Source organism: Protopterus annectens, chromosome 9.part0, assembly GCF_019279795.1.
Source record: "Protopterus annectens isolate FY-2018-M chromosome 9.part0, PAN1.0, whole genome shotgun sequence".
NCBI lineage: Eukaryota > Metazoa > Chordata > Ceratodontiformes > Protopteridae > Protopterus > Protopterus annectens.
This window is the reverse complement of record NC_056743.1, coordinates 687,045,730-687,066,172: the sequence shown is the minus strand read 5'-3', so window position 1 is coordinate 687,066,172 and position 20,443 is coordinate 687,045,730. Positions and strand designations below refer to the sequence as shown.

At 42.8% G+C, this 20,443-nt stretch overlaps 1 protein-coding gene across 3 annotated transcripts in view; it reads left to right on the top strand.

The window, feature by feature from the left end:
• FLOT1 (flotillin 1) overlaps positions 1–20,443 on the top strand; it is a 791,904-nt gene that overhangs the window by 637,355 nt on the left and 134,106 nt on the right. For all 3 annotated transcript variants that reach the window (XM_044083297.1, XM_044083296.1, XM_044083298.1), the window contains exon 8: positions 7,294–7,446. In XM_044083297.1, coding sequence (XP_043939232.1) covers positions 7,294–7,446 — 153 coding nt within the window. The remainder of the gene's footprint in view (positions 1–7,293; positions 7,447–20,443) is intronic.

The following is a 20,443-nucleotide window of genomic DNA, read 5'->3' as shown; positions in this document are numbered from 1 at the left end:
AGCTATTGGACATGCCCCACTTAAAGAAATCCCATGATTTGAAATGACAGGGGCACAGGAAAATAATTTTCTTGGGTGGCGAAAGCCAGGGTACATTTTTGCCTAGACTTGTACAGGCCCTAGGGCCAGTAGCCTAGTACCGACCTATGAACCTAAGTATTTGGATCCCTTGAAGCCTGCAAAAAAGCAATCCCAGGAGTGAGGCATTTGGTGAACACCCTTAGGGCAATAGAAGGGCCAAAGGGCAAAGCACAGAAATGAAAATGCCAGGAAGCAACAGAGAAATGCAAAAATCTCCCGAAATGAGGATGGATTGGAATATGAAGATAAGCATCCTTGAGGTCCAGAGATACCAGAAAGGCCTGAGGTAGCAAGAGAGGAAAAAGGATCTGAAGGGACAACATCAGAAAGGAAGGCACCTTCAGAAAAGGGTTTCAATGAGAGGTCTAGAGTTGGTCTCAAAGTACCTTTTTTTCTAGGCACTAGAAACATTCTTGAGTAAAACCCCTGCCCCTTTTGAGACACTGGCACTTCTTTAGTAGTACCCTGAGACAAGCGATCTTGAAGAACCTCTGGGGAAAAAAGGAAGTTGTTTCCAAGGAGGCTGAGGAATGCCCATAAAAGGAGGATGGGAATTCCACACCATGAAGTACCCCTGATGAATGACAGAACCCAAGAATCCTGGGGGATTCAAAGCCAACTAGAAAGAGAAAGCCGAAGATGAACAGGAATTTGGCTGAAACAGGTGAATAGTCAGAAAGCACCTGGCTTGTCAGGAAAGGAAGGCTTTAAAATCCCTGTTATCTGAATGCCCTTAGCAGGAGGAGCTCATTTACCACCCTTTTTACCTTTAGCAGGAGGGCAAGATTGCCTACAAACAAAGGCTGGCTTAGATGGGTAGTTTCCCTGAAGTTTAGGCACAGCAGAAACAGACATGTTGTAAGGCCACCCCCTTGTCCTGAATAGACTTAAACAAACCAGCAGCCGCTTCCCCAAACAAAAGTTTAGTATCCAGAGGAGCATCCAGCAACTTAGGCTTAATGTCATCAGGCAAAGGTTGAAGCCTAAGCCAAGCATACCTCCTCAGTACTGAACCAAAAGCAGCAGCTCTAGAAGAGTCATCCATTGCATCATAACCACCTCTGATAGAATGACAAGCTACTTGAGAGGAAGTTCCTAGCAAGGAAAGAGCAGAAGATTTACTCAGAGTCTGGCACACTGAAGAAAAGTCAACAAGCCTGAGAAAGAAGAGCCGATACATACCTAGGTATACAAGTCTGATAATTAATAGCCCTAAAAGCTAGAGTAGCAGAAGTGTAAACCTTCTTACACAGCCTGTGCATGCTTTCTGACAAGGACAGCAGAACCGTACACAGGCTGGGTAAGAAGTGTAAACCTTCTTACCCAGCCTGTGCATGGTTCTGCTGTCCTTGTCAGAAAGCAGCAACTTGGACAAAGGAAGCAATTGAGATGGCTTATCAGAGGCACCACAGAGGGGGTCAGCAGCAGGACATTTGAACAAAAAGGAACAGCCCTCAGGCACCCTATAAAACCTTCTTGGGAGCAGGGGGCAGAGAATCAAGTGCTTTAGAGGCATTAGAAAAAACATCTAATAAAGCAGCCAAGACAGGAGGAATAGCCACAGGTTTAGGAAATTCCATCTGCAGTAACTCATGGTACCTCTTATGGATATCGAAACCCGGACACAATCCCAGTTAAAAAAATTCCATCATCCTAGAGATTGTGTCCTCAAAGGAAATTTCCCCGGAAGGAGTATCTGGACTATTACAGTCCTCCTCAGACCTAAAGGAGAAAGAATCTGGGTAATTCCTTGAGTCTTTTAGGTGAAGACCACCAAGGAGGAGCAGGAATGGAAAACCTCTTGAGGAGGCCTTTACAACAACAAGGCATTAAATAACCCCTGAGTAGAGGCCTGCCACTCACTTTGTGGATCTCTAGGAGCAGAAGAAACTTGTCTAGTTTTCTGTTTCTTTTGAGAAGGCCCTGACTCAGGACGGCATTCCACAATCATATTAGGAACGTCTTCCTAAAGAAGAAACTGCAGACTCCCCCCAGACCCCCTTGGAAACAATCGTGGTTCTCCCTGAATGACTGAAATGGACTCGCAAAGCCTCGGATGTGCTGCCCGCCAGATCCTTGCCAGTTCCAGCCCAGATGCAGCAGAGGGGTCTTGACAACATGACCAGGCTAGTCTCTGGGTTTGTCATAACCTCAGAAAAAAACCCCGGCAGAAGTTGGACAGCGGATGATTCCGGTTTTACCTTTTTCACCTTCTTCCTTGATGGCTGACCCGTGGGTCAGGAAGTTCCATCCATAGTATCTTTAGCAAGTAGCTTAAGACGCTGGTTCTCAAGACACAGTGAAAGGGAACAAAGGCTATTACAAAGGGTTTTTGGGACAAATGACTGACAAATAGAACAAGACGTATAATTGTGAGAAGCTCCTAGGCAAAAGAGGCACTTTTCATGGTGGTCTTTATGGGAATCTGTCTCCCACACTGGTATTTACCCCCCCCCCCAAAACAGTATAAAAAAAAGAAGAAAAGAACAAAAACCCCAATGGGGTACTTATCTGCAACAGTGAGGACTTTAGCAAAAAGGAGAAATCACCGGAATGCCAATAAACAGAAAAAAATGGACAGAGGCAAACAGATCGACCGTTAAAAACAGCATTCTGACTGGCGGCAAAGAAGTTCTGAGGATGGTGCACCTGAACGACACCTTTATGCCCTACGCTACATGAGGAGTGTGCAGGTGACGTTCAGCGTACAAAGAGTATACACAACCTCATCTAGCCCTCTTGATAGTGAGTACATTCAACATAACATTACATTTTCAAGCAATGGTAGATTTTGGTAGCCTGGCCGGACGATGGGCTTCATGGCTGGGAATCCTGTAAGTAATGAGTACTGCAGCAGTGAAGGTAAGGACATCTACCGTTATGGTGTTTTACACAACTGTACTTTAGTTGAGGTCAGGACAGTTAAAGGTTCAAAGAGTACACTGATGTATTCTACCATGGTATTCAGCAGTAAACCTACATATCCTACTTTGGGCTTGCTCTAGTCCATGTAAGAGTGTTATAATGACCTCGCCCTTGAAGATTTAATGTTATGTTTAATGTACTCACCACTGTACTTTCCAAGAGGGCTAGAAGAGGTTGTGTATTCTCTGATCAGCACAACAGAAACAAATTGTTTATCTTTAGAAACTTAGATCAGGTACACATTTAAGAAAATGTGATAAAATGAAATAGAAAATAGAGAAGTAATTAATAGTTGTAGTCTCCAGTCAATTTCATAGTTACAGAAATACTATGAGAAATGAAACTACATTTTATAAATACATAATAAGGAAGACAGCTAAGGGTAGAAAACAACTGAAAGCTGTAAAAGAAGACAGATGATTGAAATAAACTATACAGTTGCTACATTTATTCATTTTTCTGAACAGATTTTCAATTCTCCTATTCGGTAAACTCAGCACTAAGCTGATTATATTCCAAATAATCAAAAGCATAAAACCATTTTAAATGTGATAGACAAGAATGGACTTGCTGCAGTCTATGGGTTTAGAGACTCCAAATCTGTAAATACGGCAAATATAGCAAATCAACTAATGTTCTACACCTACCCCCAAAAAAAAGGTCAGGATATGCATCCAAGCTCTTTTAGAAACACTAATTCCACACAGTGATGTGTATCATACTATGGTTATAGATATAGAAATTTACAGCATTTGAGGAATCGGCTATGTCAACCAAGAGGATACTTTTTTTTATGTCCTCCCCAGCTTCTTGGTAATGGGAGTGTTTATAATAGCCTGCCCTTGCCTGTGGGATGTGGAAATGTATGGTCGAAGTCATCATGAAGGTGCCCAATGCTTTCCTAATACACATATTGAAGGCTACTACCAGGTATTGGCTTGATGAGCATAATAGCTGCACAATGCCTCACATTTGGATCATCATCATCATTCCTCCTTCAAGGGGTTGTGACCATGTGCAACTACCTCTGCTCCATCCTCCCTCCATCCATTGTGGCATGCCCTTCTTCCCCTGCTAGCTCCATCGAACACCTTGGCAGTTAATCAAACTTAGGTTGCTTAGGCAGTAGTCAGAGCTTTTTTCTGTCATTGCCACCAGAAGTGGCTGTTTTAGTAGTCATTGATTATCATTGTGGTGGTGTAAACAGTAAATCAGACCACTAGTCTTGGAGGTATCTCCAATTTGTAAGCTGTTGTATGACCTAAGCATGAAGGTGACTAAGACAGCAATAATTATGTAAGCAGTTGGCTGAACTTCAGTCAGAAAGCCCATCTTTTGTGCCATAATTTTTTAAATGCTTTTTTTTCTCACTGCCTATTGATCATCAAGCCCTCCCACCACCACCAAGTCAGATATGCCATTTGTTTCCCTCTCCAAGAATGTTAACCAGGCTTAGACTGAGAGCTGTGCAATGGGGGCCATCATCTGGGCAGCCATTTGGATACTTTGGTGCCTCAGCTTTACACCCCACATCTGCTAGTGGCCATGAAGGTGGTCACCCCCTGTTACAGCTGTATCCATCAGGCTTACCTGTCAGATATGTGTAAAAAAAAGGGAACTAGCCTTGTAATTGGCCATGACTATCCCACATGCTGAGTAAATGAATGTCTTATCCCCATCATTGAACCCTGAAGGGTGACCTGTCTTTCTAACCTCGACAGGCAGACACTTCCTCCAAACAGCAGCCTACGTCATTCTGATATAGGCAGTGGAGGTGTTTTAACTCTGCCACACCCTGTCCTTAACCCCTTCCCTCTGTTGGTGGCATAGACAGTGCAGCACCATAGCAAAATAGCAAATCCAGCACTGTTCCCCTGGCGTGCATGCTCACACACACATGCATGCATACATACCCCTGAGAGCTATCATCACCACCTTAGGACTCCAAACCTACATTCCTCCTGGTCAGTATCTTTTGTGCTTGCCCCCGCTTGCACTTGGAATATTGCCAATACAGGAACCACTACTCCCCACCTCCACTGAATGGGTGAGCCCATCCTGCTGGTCACTTCCATTCCTTCTACCTCACGCTGTTCTTTCTTGGTGCTATCCAGACTCTGTCTGGATTGCTGTAAGGGCTTTGTCCTCTTATGCTGCAGAGCCAGAGATGCACTGATGGGTTTCCTTTGTCTTATGCTTTTTAACAAACGCCAACTAGGAACATTCAGTCTAGGAATTTCAACAACTCTTGTATGACTGTTTTTTTTTTTTAGGAGAAAAAAGTCCCAACAGTGAAGAAACAACTAGAACGTAAGTGTTTTATGTAAATGCAGAGAGTCCTAGGCATGAAATTAACTTCTGGACTGATGTGCATTATAGTAAAGATTGGCAGTGAATCTGAAACATGATTCATAGAAGACCACTGGGAGAAGAAAGGTCATAGTTTACAGCTACTCACATTTGCTGAAGCAGCGGTGGTGGTGTAAATGTTTCATCAAAACTGAAATACCTTAATTTTTATAAAGCTAACAACACAAGCTTAAGCCGCTCACTCCACAGGTGAGATGCATACTGTTGCAGGTAAGATGCACTTGTAGTATGTTTCACTGCTTGTGTATTCATGCATGTGTGGGTGTGTGTGTTCATGTATTTTTTCATTGAGCCAGACTCTTCTTGTCCACAAGGAGATTTGCACACCTGGCCTGTCAACAGTTACTACTTTAAAACTCTTGCAAAGCAAATTTGTATTCATTTTTCAGTATTGCGGTCTTTCTAACATAGTTTCTGTAGCCCCTTCTTTTACCTGTAATCTTTCTCATTGTAAGCATCTTCTCTAATGAAGCCGGTCTTCACTGTGTGTTGGTAATTGGCAGATGTTAAGCCTGTCAAGCCATATCTCTGATATTTTACAAGGGTGATTCTGTGCCATAAAGGCATTTCTAAAATTACTTTACATAACTGAAAGTACCCGCAGTGGTCGTGCTGAGGTAACATTGTCGCCTCACAGTAAGACGCTGTCCGATTTGATTCTCAGCTAGAGCGTCTTCTGCGTGGAGACGTGTGAATGGGCATACCTTCGTTGAAGGTTGTCCGTCAGGGCTGGTAACTTGGCACGTAAAAATCAACTACCAATCATTAGCGGACTGGAGTTCCGCTGTGGTGACCCCTAACCGGGAAAAGCCAAAAGACACAACAACAACAAATTTGCATAACTGAAAGTACATATAAATGGGAAAGTAGAAAGCAACTTTGAGAAGCACTTTAGAAAAACTGAAATTGCAGTTGTAGGTAAGAAAAGTGAAATTCCTGGAATGAATACACTGCATTAGGTAAAAGGAGTTGTTTGATTATTTATTTTATTATTTATTTTACATTTGTTAACCGGGGGTGTCTGCCTGAGCCGAAAAGGCCCTTTTTCAGCAGAGGCCCGGGGAGAAAAGCTCCACAAAGAAAAATTACAGACACATTTAGTTATTTAGACATAATCAGTATACACACAAATTACAAGAGACATGTTTTTACAGTGGTATGCGGCACAAACAGTTACAGTGGAGAGAACAATCAAAAAATATATTAATTTTAAAAATAAAGGTAAGTAATAGATTTGTGGTGTACAGCTGAACTTTGGAATGTAGGTAGAATACATACATAGTACACAGGTACAGTACATACATTGTAGATTAGCCAGTGTTTGTGAGTAAGATTGAAAAACTATTATAAATTGCTCTAGATTTAGTATGCATATGTTATCCGCTTTCACTAGCTAAGGATGTAATACATTAGTTTAGTAACTTGTTGGTTTGACTAGAAGATAAAAGGCAAAATCTCAAAAGATTTGAAGAAATGCATTACAGGTGAATTGGAAAAAAAACAACTATTTGGTGGCCAGAATGTTTTCAGTGACTGAACTGACGTGTTATCAGTGGTAACAGTGACAAGGAAGATGAACACAATGTGGAAGATTGATGGGGAGGTTGGGTTATCAGTAGGGAACATGTGAGCCACCTGACAGGATGTATGTTGCTATGTCTGTGACTTCCTTTTTCTGTACAAGTGCAGAGCCCATTATTGTATATAAAGGTGTCAGCACGTGTAGAGATAAGAAGCAGGAGAAGAGAATTATTTACATAGGAGGAAGATAGCATTCTGGAAAATTAAACCTGGCAACATTACTATAAAAGGTAATGAATATGCAGCTACAGCCCAGCAGGAAAGTACATGCAGCTGAACATAGGTCTGTTCTGTTGTGATAGCATTGCATTCATATGATCTTTTTCAAATTTTTAGGAAGCAAAAGCCCAGCAGGAGAAAGTATCTGCACAGTACCTGAGTGAGATCGAAATGGCAAAGGCACAGAGGGACTACGAGCTGAAGAAGGCAACATATGATATAGAGGTCAACACCAAGAAGGCACAGTCTGAACTTGCCTATCAGCTTCAGGTATGTGGAAGGGCTTGATCCTGACGGTTCTTTCCATGGATGTGATTAGGCCTTAGCCTGCTGATCAGCTTCAAGTAAATAAACATCTTGAAGAAGAACTGACACTGAAATGTTTTTCACTACAATATGATAACATCTTGACATTTGTTAGTTCCCTTGCAGATCTTCATATAAGTTACAGTGCCCATAAGCATGATACAGTTTTACTCCCAGTGGCTATACTGCTAAAAACTCTGGTGCTGTTGTGACTTTGCAGCACAGTAGTGTAGGGCTAATGTTAATGGTTAATCCCCCCCCCCCCTTTTTTTTTTTAAACCTGACCTCTGTACTGACAATGTTTCTGTGCTCCACCACTCTTCCGCAACCCAGCCACCCCCACTCCACCACTGGCAGCTGTAATGACTCATTTGTTCCCTGAAGGATGATGAGAGGCATATGGCTTATTCATTTCTCTGGGGAAAGAGTTGAGTGAGCCAGGAGTGGGAGGTGTCATCTGCTAACTGAGGTTGGGTGTTCCCCTACCTAACTTCCACCCTGTTGTTGGCCATGACATTCTGCACCTGTTGCTCTCAGAAGCCACATGCACACTACCTCACATACTAACACCCCACTGAGGTGGCCCAGTGCCATGCAGTTAGGAAGTGGCTGACAGATTGCTGTGAGCAATGCATCTACAGTCCTGTATGTGTCTCTGGTATAGAGAGCTAAGCTGCCCCCCTACCACTAGGATGAGTAAGTTGGCATTGGCCACTGTCTTCCACCCTTCCCACCTGACTCCTCTAGCACCATTGTTGTTAACTAAGCACATGCAGGGTGTAGTTAGGGCATTATCTCTCTGTGCCACAGGGTCAGGCACAACAGTTAATGCTCTTTCATTCTGCTTCCCTGTAGCACTGAGGCATTCTTTCTTTCCTACTGGTTATAACCCTTTATGATTCAATAAGTGTGATTGTAGTTGGGTCATTTCTTATGTGCCGGTGCACTGTGACAAAAGTTTTATGTTCTACAGCTGGAAACGTTAGTACTTTACCTTTACAGCTCTTTGGATTTTATCATATTAATTTGCTGTTGCTGTTCTGTAGCACTTCTGCTACAAGATCGCAATCACCTCCCTGCAGATAAAAAAAAAAAAAAAAACACTAAACCTTCACCTTTTTTAGTGCCCTAAAGATGTGCTACAGCCATTTAGCTATAGATTTGCAGTTTGCGTCAAGCAGGCCTGCAAAGTGACGAGCTTGACCTGGTTAAACTTTATGCCATCTAGCAGGCAGACATATCACAGGAAAAGGGGAGATGTGCCTAGCCTCTCTCTCCACTAGATTAGCAGTGTGTGTCTCGCATTGTGAGTCTGTTGCACATTATTTTGCTGACCAGATCACCACTTTCAGATCTCCTGTTCAGTAGCTGACTCCACGGGCAGTGTAGTGACGCCACCTTTCACATGTACTACTTCCTTATTCTCTGTTGGTTGGTGTTTGAGATTCCCGGTTATGAAGAGTTTGCTGCTGTTATCTCAAGTACATGACCAGTGACGTGCAGACTGCATCCTTGCCCACCAAGCCTGGTGCTGACTAGTCTTGATGCGTTTCAACTAGTCATTTTTCAAATCCTAATTTCATCATTGAGGGAAGGGGGATTTATATTGGCTTTGAATGATGCCATTATTATCCACACCCTCAAAAACCATCTTTGAATCTTAACACTTTAGAGATTTGGAAGAGTTATCAAATCTTCCGTTTTTGGAGAAGAGTTATTGAGAAGGTAGTTCATATGCAGCATGGGAATTATAGTTAGTTGATTAATGCACCTGTTTCAGTTGGGTATTTACAGTCGCCCCGATAACTCCTATAAGAGTTGTTAATGATCCTATTTTGACAAGAGACCAGTGCTGCTACTTTTGTGTTGGTTCTCTTGGATTTCTCTGTGCAGCTTGATAGTATGTTTACAAACTTGTTGTGGTATTTCTGCTGTGGTCTAGGAGTGGTTTGCATGTTACCTGGCTGACCGTACCCAAAAGATTTGTTCACGGTATTGATTCTTCTTCTGTTTGCCTTCAGGGATGTGGAGTACCCCAGGGTTCAATATTAGTCCCTGTATTATTCATGGTATGTATGCTTCCATTCGGAGAGCTGCCTAGGTTGGGGATTTTAACATACCATAGATATGCTGTTGATACACAGTTCTAGCTCTTCTTTCCTCACGACAGCATGGCAGATATGTTTTTTTTGCCTAATGATTTAGAAGCCTTACATTCCTGGTTAATTTGAAACTGGTTGAAACTTAGCATCTAGCAGCAAACTGGAATTTGTTGATAAAAGTGCATGATTTTGGTTTTGTCTTAGACTCCAGACTTGCACTTCAGGACTAGGTGTCAGCTGTTGTGAAGTCCTTATGTTTCCACTTGCGAAACATGTCAAGGATTAAGCACTTATACTTTAAGTTAATCTCTTAAATGTTCGTGCAGTGGTCCTCTCAAGGTTGGACTGCTGCAAGTGCCCTTTACCTGGGACATCCTAACAATGGGTTGGAGCATTTTCAGATGGTACAGAACTCAGCTGCAAGGCTATTAAATTGGTATGTCTAGTTACCAGCATATTATGCCTGTTCTGCGCAACCTGCATTGGCTTTCAGTGCTTTATAGGATCACCTATAAGATGTTAAGTGTTCCTAAATTTATCCATTCATGATCTGGGCCTCCCCTACCTGAAGGAGCTTTTAATGCCCAATTGTCCTTCGTGTTTCATTGTTGCAGTCATCACATTCAGGGTTATCTACCTGTGGGTAGCCCTCAGCTGGCCTGAATACCAGAGTCTTGGGATTTTGGCATCAGATGCTGTCGCTTCTTCCATGATGTCAGGTCGTCCGTGATATAAAACATGCAGCCGATGTCATTACATCAGTCTTTCTTGCCGTGCAGTGCCCGAAGCAGAAGCAGATGTTCTTCATTCCACATTGCTTATCATACTTTGTGTTGTTTTTTGCCTGAGGTGCTGTTTGTACGATCTTGTGCTAAGATTAGACTGTTAGACTATTAAGAGATTTAGAAGGTTAGACTGTAATTATAAAGTGAAGGTGAAGCGCTTGGCCTTATAAATGCCGCCGGATGCAAGGACAAAGCAAGAAAGCAAACAGCAAAGTAGCACCAAGAAAGGGGGAAGGGAAGAAGTCCCAAGTGGAAACTTTGAAGGCTGGAGGGCTCAGTTTGGAGGAGGTTTGGAGTCTTGGTTCTCTCAGGGAGAGAGGAGAGACTTTACTGATGTATCCTCCTCAGGAAGTAGCAGTAGCTGCAGGGCTCTCTTCTTCAGGTGGTTAGAGCCTCTCTTTCCTAGTCAAGACTTCTTTGAGGTTCTTCCCCCACTGTCTTGAGCAGTGCCTGGCAGGCTTGTGCGGGTTCAGGGTCTTTAGGCTTCCAGGGTCTTTCTTAAAGGCACATTGCCTTAAAATGGCAGAGGACGGATTTATATGATAAGGTCCTCTATGCCCCTCCTGATAAGAGGCCTAGAGGTTTGAGGAGTTTTTGAGTTTTGTTGGAGAGTTTGAGTCTGAGTCTTCGGCTGAAGACTTGCAGCTTCCTTCTGCAGGAGTTTCTGATGATTCTGATTCTCTGACTGCCTCCTTCTCCTTTTCATTTCAGAGACTTTGCATTCCATTTTCAGAGATTCTTAAATTTTTGAGGAGGATTTTCTCTGGATTTCTCAATTTCAGGAAGATTTTTGAGGGAATTTTGTTTTTACCCCAGCATAGGCCTTTAGCCATACCTCCTGTTCTGATGGTGTGGAAGATGTTTTTGCAGGCCTCCAGGGCTTCCCTGATTCTTTGCCTCCTGCCCCAGTTAAACCGATAGGTATTTAGGTATGCCTGAAGCTCATAAGAGTCCTAAGCAGTAGGGAAGGAAGGTCAACTGTCTCCTCTCAGGGGCCTAAAAGGAGTTAGAGCCTAAAAATGTAAAATCCTGTCCCAAAGAGGCAAGGGGCAAGGGCTTGGGATGGGAAAAAAAGTGTATACTTCTTCCACTTTAGCCATGAGAAGCTTGAATTGTCAGTTTTCCATGTTAAAATATCAGAATTATCTCCTTTTTGCAGATTTAGTTTCATGTGTCTGAACAGGTGGGTAAACATTCCTTGCAGTGTGGTTTTGATGCTGTCTCTTCAAAAAAAGAAAATTTAATTACCCAAGACAGAGACAGGGTGGATATCATCATCCACCACAGTACAGGGTTTATTTCCATACCTTGCCTCCTTTCAAAGGCATGCCAGACATTCTTATCTATCCACTATTTGGGACATTTATTTCCAAATGTAAAAGCGTTACAACAACTTTTACTCTGCTGGGCACAAAGATCACTGATGGATGGTAACTTTATCAAGGAAGCTTACCTTCATCATGCCTATAAGACTACTTGCAGGAAGTATCTGCGTTTTCGAGCTGGAAATTCTCATTATCAGTTCTCTGCATTAGCAGCCTTGGCCGGACAAGACAAACCATCTCTTCCATCATCTTCATCACCTATCTCTTCAGTCGGGCTCCCAAGCTGACTGCCTTCCAACCCCTTCGGTTCTTAGGCCCTTTTCATTCATGCTTTCTTAATCCATGCTACAAACTGCATATGAGGAAGCTGCAAATAAATCTCAAAATGGTAACTGCAGGTGTATGGACACTGGACACACTCATTCAATTAATACCTTGCATTTTAATAATTTTTTTTCAAAGGAATTTGAGGGAAGGTCACCTAAACAATGACTCTCCACAGGACCGCCAGAGAAGCGACCAGATTTTAACCAACAGATGCCTCATGCATTGCTTGATGCTTCTGTGGGGAGCTCATCTAAATGGAAAGTGACAAGCCTGCCAGACTACAGCATCAGACTACAGCATCTACATATCAACATATGAAGGATGTTAGCAGTTTCAGTTGCATTAATGGCTTTTCTTCAGGGCAGGTGTTGATTCTAACAGACAAACTAACTGTCAACACAACTGTCGTATGGTACAACAAACAACAACAACACACATATACCACCCATTGCAAGCAGCAAGCAATGATTTTATGGGGCTTCGCGCAAAACAAACAACAGGCTCTTTTTTTTCTGGAGCACAGAACTCCTTAGCAGAGCAGTTAGCAGAACAAATGGATCCATCCCACTTAGTGGAAACTGGACCTTTGTATTTCAAAAAAAATTGACAGTGTCATACACAGAGACACAGAAACACCTCGCTTCTCACACCAAACCACCAGCTGCCAAAGTTTCAAACAAAGAGGTTCACATCTCACAAAGTGGATGCTCTTTCTTTCAGTTGGAAAAAAAAAATCTCATGTGTTTTCAAAATGCCCTCTCCTCTGCCTCTTCCTTCAAAAGGTCTTCCAGGACAAAGCCAAGGAAGATTTATAACATTCCAAGATGATTCTGCCTAGATACTGGTACCTGATCTGAGTCTGGAAGCTGAAGAGTCTGTATCCTTTACCTTTGATTCCACACCTGTGTTCTCTGTTGTCTCAGAGGGACGGTCATCTCAGCTTTGCTCTCTCTCTCTCTCTCTCTCAGCTAATTGTTTTTTGAAAGACAAAGACAGAGACAGCAGGTCTCAACTTCCAGTTTTATTATGGATAATGGGAGACCTAGTACACAAAAGGGGAATTATGCATGAGAAAAAAAAGAGAGATTTTTATTTTGGAGTGCAGCAAAACAATTTGGAATTTTCTGAGCCTAATTTGATGTGGCTCTTGGCTCTCTTCAATATCTTATTGGACAAAGGTTTGTCTTTCTCTTCCATTAAGATCCATTAAGATTCATTTTGCAGCAATTTCAGCTCACTATTGATTGTGACCCACCATTGTTTCAAGCAATTTCTTAGAGGGCAAAGAATATAAGATAAGATATAAGACCCCCACCTCTCCTTTACTCAAGCTTGACTTTTGTGTTGAAAACCTTAACTTACCTTTACAACTTTTGAGCCCTGTGCTACTGCTGAATTGAAATACTTGTCATGGAAGACTACTTTTTGTTGGACTTCTGCAAGAAAGAAAAGTTTTCTTGAGTTGCAGGCCATATGGTTGGAGCCTTTTTTTTTTTTTCATAAGATAGGGTATCTTTACGTACTAATCCTTCCTTTATGCTAAGGTGGGTTTCTAGTGTGGCTTTAAACCAAACTATTCATTTGCCTACTTTTGTGTTGCATTGCATTTTGTTATTCCATCATGGCAAGGAGATTCCAGCTGGGATTAGGCCTCATTCCACTAGGGCACTTCCCACTCTACAGCATAAGGGGGGGTGGCAACTAAGGAAATTTTGGAGGCAGCTAGTTGGAGTTCAGTGCATACTTTCAGTGGATCTCGAACATCTACATTTATGGTAGGTACAAAACTGTACTTTCTCAAGTGCCGGTCGGCCAACTCCTGAAATTTTCGTTTTCGAGTTTCAGACCCGAAGTCTTCAAAAAGGTAAGTACCCCATTGGGGATCCTTTTTTCTTGCTCTAACCGATGTCAGAAAAAATTAATAATTGACTTGCCTGTGGAAAGCAAATACCTCATAGAGATTTTCATTCTTACTGCATCTCCTGTTTAGACCCAGACCACGACGTCCCTCGCTGTCGATTTTCTGTCTTGTTCAACAGCCAAGCTATTTGTCGTTGGGGTATTTTTGTAGCTAAATACTTTCGTTCTCGATCTCCGTACTCAGGAATGGCTTTGTTAGGCCATCTGACTACCGATCTTCCAAAAAAAAAAAAAGTAAGGATAAAGACAGACACAGACCACATAGGTCCAAAACTGACAATGACGCTTCCGTTAAGCTAGTCGCCAGTCTGCCGGTAGTCAGTGAGGCGCTTGCGCAGCCCCTGATACCCACTGCTACAGATTCGCAGGCCTCTGTAGAGACCCATTTAGAGTCCGGTATGCCGCAAGATGCTTCTTCGACTATGGAACCTGTGGATGTCTGTACCTTGGATGGGTCGGGAGCTGCTGTGTAGGCACCGGCTTCTGAGGGGTGTATTCAGGCCAATGGATTTTCATATCAAACCGGCGACTTTGTTTCAAGCTAAAAATACTGAATTCCTCAGGCCTAAAGTTCACACTACGCCTCGAAAACCGATGACCAAAGCACATTCTCAGGCTCACATGCCTCGAAAACAAAATATTAGAATGGCTGAAGACCTTGTTGCCTTAATTAGGGGAAGCCAGCCTTCCCCCTCTAAGAGACCTAGAACTGATTTTCCTTCTGATTCTTCTGATCAGGAATCTGATATCTCTATTCCTTCGGACTACCAGGATTTACCCTTATCTACTTATGAGGATTCTGATGCAGAGGATTCCATTCCCTCTGCTTCCCCTCCAGAAGATTTTTCTTTTGGTGAAACCTTGCATACCCTTAGGGAACATTTCCGCTGGGAAAGCCAGGACTATTCTCAGTCCAAAAAGAGACTTAGGGAATTCTTAAACCTGCCTCAGCACAGACCTCTAGCTATCCCTCCTGTTCTGGAGATTGTAGATGATGTCTTCCTGGAGTCCAGCCTTACCCCAGACAGTTTTCTCCCAGGAAACCTGACTGGTACTACAGAGTACCTGACTCTCATAAATACCTCTTCAAGAATCCTACTGCGGATCCAGAGACCATTTCCCAAGGACCTAAAAGCATTAAGGCTACTACTGCCAAAAATCCTACCCCTTCTGACAGGGATGCTAGGGCTTTAGACAGATTGGGTAAGAAGGTATGCACCTCTGCTACTCTGGCCATTAGGGCTTTAAATTGGCAGTTTCATATGTTAAAGTATCAGCACCATATCATGGGACTAATTAAACAGAAAATGATGATTCCTGACTGTGCTGTCCAAGTTGGTAAACTTATATTTATATTTATATTTATATTTATATATATATATATATATATATATATATATATATATATATATATATACTTTGCAATGTGGTTTGATGCTTTAGAAGTATCTTGCAGGGCTGCTGTCACTGGGTCTTTACTTAGAAGGCATGCTTGGCTTAAGGAACAAAACTTGCCAGATCATGTTAAAGCCAAATTACTGGATGCACCCTTAAACCAAGAGTGCCTTTTTGGCAACAAAGCAGAAGAAGTTCTTAAAATAATGGAGGAAAAAGCTAAATCTATGCGAACTGTTAAAGATTTCTTACAAGTACAGCCACCTAGATTCAGTAGGCATTGGCCTTCAAAGAACTGGTCCTTTCCAGTCCCTTCCAGACCTTCTCAGTCCAAACCCAGGAACAGCAGACCACCAAGACTTCAGTCTCAGACTATGCACAGATCTAAGCAGTGGGGGGGCTCCCACTCCCAAAGCAGGGAAAAATTGCACAATCACTTATCCTTCACTCTTCCAAGCCCTGCTCAACTACTTGCACCTTTAGGAGGAAAGCTCGCCCTGCATGCAAGAAACTGGGAATTCATTACCCAAGACAAATGGGTTTTAAACATAGTTTCCCTAGGATACAGATTCCACTTCCAGTCTCTACCATCCCCAGGTGGATGGCCAGACCTCCCCCCAAACCAGTGAGCAGAGGCCCAAAAACAAGTGCTCTCTCTCTCCTCAGCATCATCAAGGCTGTTCAGCCTGTCCCAGCAGAACAAAGGGGACAAGGTTTCTATTCAAGACTGTTCCTGGTTCACAGAAAAGAAAAACCCTGACGTCCTATCCTGGACCTGTCTATCCTCAACACCTTTCTGGTGGTTCCAAAATTCAAAATTCTAACTCTTCCTATGCTAGCCAAGGATGCCTGGCAACCCTAGATTTAAAAGAAGCTTATCTGCACATCCCAGTCAGTGAATCCTGCAGGAAATAATTATGCTTCAGGGCAGGCTGCATGCACTATCAGTTCTCTGCACTTCCCTTTGGCTTATCTACTGCGCCCAGGGTATTCACAAAGTGCCTAGCTCCAGCCATTGCATTTTGCAGGCAGAGAAATATTCAGATTTACCCATATTTGGACGATTGCCTGATTCAGGCAGAGAGTCAGGACTTGCTATTACAGCACCTGGCATTTGCAAAGAGACTTCTAACTTCACTGGGATACACCATCAACAAGAAGAAATCACACCTATTACCCTGCCAACAGATTGTTTTCCTGGGAGCAAGCTTGAACACAACTTCCCTAATGGCATTTCTCACTACAGAGAAACAAGTTTATTTGACAACCTTACTTCAACCTATTGGCCAGAAAAACCCAGCTATCTTCAAGGAAAACCCTGCAAGTCTTGGGGTTCATGGCCTCTTGCATTCTGCTAATTCCATATGCAAGACTGCATATGAGGAAACTTCAGTGGTATCTAAAAAGTCTATGGTGTCAACATTCTCAGGACCTGAAAACAATGATTCCTATCATTCCTTGCCTAACGGCATAGTTCCTTTGGTGGGCAGAGGCCTACTACCACAACAAGGGACTCCCTTTCACTCTACCCCCTGCCGCCCAAACCCTAATAACAGATGCATCAGATTATGCATGGGGGGCTCACATGGCAGGAGAGTGCATTCAGGGCAAGTGGAACCCAATACAGATGCACCCGCATATCAATCAAAAAGAAATGTTAGCTGTACAGAATGCCCTGACAGCCTTCAAAGACCTTATTATGCCAGGACAACTATTGGTAAAGACAGACAACCCCACAGTTATGTGGTACATAAACAAGCAGGGGGGGAACCCATTCCTACCCACTCTGCAGACTAGCCATGGCTCTGTGGAACACAGCCTTGAGCAACCAAGTGAACCTACAAGCTCAGTTCCTGTCGGGCAAACTAAATTCACTGGCAGATGACTTAAGCAGAAATCTCATGGATCCACACGAATGGAAACTAGAACCCAAAATATTCAAGCTCTTGAGGAACAAATGGGGGACTCCAGAGTTGGATCCATTTGCCTCCCCTCAAAACGGCCAATTGAACAAATACTGCAGCAGAACTCCCCATAGTCAAGCTTGGAAAGTGAATGCCCTGTCCTTTACCTGGGAAGGCCTCTCCGTTTATGTCTCTCCCCCCACCCCCTCTGCTTCTCCTCTCCAAGGTTCTTCTAAAGGTCAAACAGGACAAGCCAAGGACTATACTGAGTACACCGGACTGGCCACGCCAGCACTAATCCCCCCTTTTGCGCAGTCTGACAGTGCTGCAACCATGGCACCTGCCTCAGACCCCTTCCCTGCTGTGTCCCATCAAGGCGGGCCAGATTCTGCACCCTCAGCTTCAAACCCTGAACCTTGCAGCCTGGTTAATTCCCTGAGCTCACCTCTAGCAGCCCTCAGTAAGCAGGTGCTGGATGTCATTCTTGAGGCAAGGAGGCTTAGTACTGGAAAATCCTATTCAGAAAAGTGGAAAAGATACTGTTGCTGGAGCCAGTCTCGGGGGATGGGCACAACAGTGCCCAGCATACCTCATATTCTAGATTATTTAACAGAAATGCTCCACAAGGGCCTGCCTTTCTCTTCAATTAAGATTCATGCCTCAGCCATATCAGCTCATTATAATACTGAGCCACCCCTTTTCTTTCATCCATTCCTAAAACAATTCCTTAGAGAGGTCAGAAATCTAAGACCCCCCAGGAGAGCCCCCACTCCAGCTTGGGACCTTAACTTTGTGTTGGAAAAACTTATTCTTACTCCCTTTGAACCAGCTGCTTCAACAGAATTGAAATTCCTTTCTTGGAAAACAGCTTTTCTTCTAGCTATCACTTCTGCAAGAAGGGCGTCTGAACTGCATGCCCTTATGGCAGTGGAACCCTTCATTATCTTCCATGCAGACAGGGTTTCCCTCAGAACTAATCCATCATTTATGCCCAAAGTGGTGTCTAGTATGGCTCTGAGCTAGAACATTCATTTGCCTACTTTTTTCCCTAATCCCCAGAATAAAGGGGAAAGGATACTGCATTGCCTGGACGTGCACAGACAGCTTAGATTCTGTTTGGACAGGACTAAGCCTCTCAGAAAATCTGACCAGCTGTTAGTCCGCTTTGCTGCAGGGGCAGAGGGAAGGCCTTTTCAAAGCAAACCATTTCCAAATGGATAGCACATTGCTTCCATTTCTGCTACAAGCACCATGGAAAACCTACCCCACAGGGGATAAGAACACATTCCACCAGGGCTGCATCTACCTCTACTGCATTTCTCAGAGGAGTCCCTACCAGGGACATCCTGGAAGCTGCAACCTGGAGCTCTGTACATACATTCACCAAGCATTGCCACTTGATTATTTTTTCTAAATCCAGAGCTGGATTTGCCACAGCAGTCTTGCAGGGCCTGATTGCTAGCCCTAATGCTCTTTAACTATCTCCACCCTTCTTTAGCTTTGGGAATCAACTCAAATTTGATGACTGCAACAGTGAGACACGAAGAACATAGTACAGTTGTGTAGCCTTACCATAAATGTAGATGTTAGAGTGTTTTCACTGTTACAGTCCTAGTTACCCTCCCTCCAGCCCCTGACTTCTCTTTTCTTTTACCTATCCTATTTTTGTTTGGTATATATTATATCATGTGTATTTGCTTTTTGCTGGGGGGTTCCATACCTTATATTTGCTTCCTGTTATGGGGGTACCTGACATCTGGGGCAAGAAAAACTGATGTAATGGCATCGGCTGCATGTTTTATACCCCTGGCGTCATGGGAGAAGTGACAGCATCTGACACGGAAATCCCAAGACTTTGGTATTCAAGCCGGCTGAGGGCTACCTGCAGGCAGATAACCCCGAATGTGATGACTGCAACAGTGAATACATTCAAACATCTACATTTATGGTAAGTGTACACAACTGTACTTTTTGCACTCAGCCTGCGATGGGTTCCAGGCAATCCCACAGATGCATCTTGCAATATATGGGTAGAGTTGATTTTCTTATCAGGCCCCTCGTGTGGAATTTACTACCACGGTGGCTTTGGGAGTGCTCATTGCTAACCCTGTTCAATAAGGCAATCGAACATACCTTTTTGATATGGCATTTGACAGGGTATAATGAATGAATACATTTATTTATTCTGACACTATACCATTATTTATCTGTGATTTATTTTATATTTTGTGAGTAATTTATATGATCAGTTAATGCAGTGATATTTTGAGCAAAAAAACACCTCAATGAAATTGAAGTTGAGCCTTTCCTTCAAGTGCATATCATGCCCTTTTCAGAGCCTAGTATTTATTTTGTGGTTGTATAGGTGAAAGAAAAGTGAGCGTTGTTATTTTATTTATTTGACATTTGTTTACCAGGGCAATCTGACTGGGTCAAAAAGAATTCCTTTTCAGCGAAGGCCTGGGGAAAAAGCTTCAAATTACAGAGATATACAAACTTTGAAGAAATAACAAAATATACAGATGTATGGGAGTGCAAGAGTTACAAGAAGAGAAATACAGATTTACAAATAAAGTAAAAATTATACAAATAAAATAAAAGTTATGCAGCAACATGATAAAACACAATAGCCCAGAAATTAAGCGCAGTGTTGTGAGTGTTTGATAACTAGTCAATATAGCCAGTAAAAGCAAGTAAAAAGACACAGTTTGAAGAAGTTCACAAGAAGATAGAGCGTTCAGTGTGGTCTAATTTGGAGAAAAAGGTTGCTGTAGCTTTCTTTTTACACTTATAGCCTCCTTGCAGTACTACAGTGCGTTTTCTTTTAGTGCTTGACCCCCTTAAAATTTGGTATGGGCATTGTGACTCTAAGTCTCTGACTTGGTCCTTTCTAGTGATTTTTTTTGTCCTCTGAATATTTGTGGATTTTTTACTCCTTTACACATACCATGATATTGTTTAGTGTGTGCATACCTTTGTGCTTTTTTACACTTAAGTACAGTATCATTTATTTTGGACTTTTTTCTTAACAGTCCTACTAGTCAGGCATGTCTCATCCCTATGCCTATCTTGAGACCTTATATCCATGTAGTGTGTGTTTCTTCCAATGGTAAAAGCCCCATTCAAATTCCTTGCATACGTTTTGCCCTCTTTTTGTTCAGGTAATTGTTCTACATCGCTGTGATCTATCCGAATCAGACACC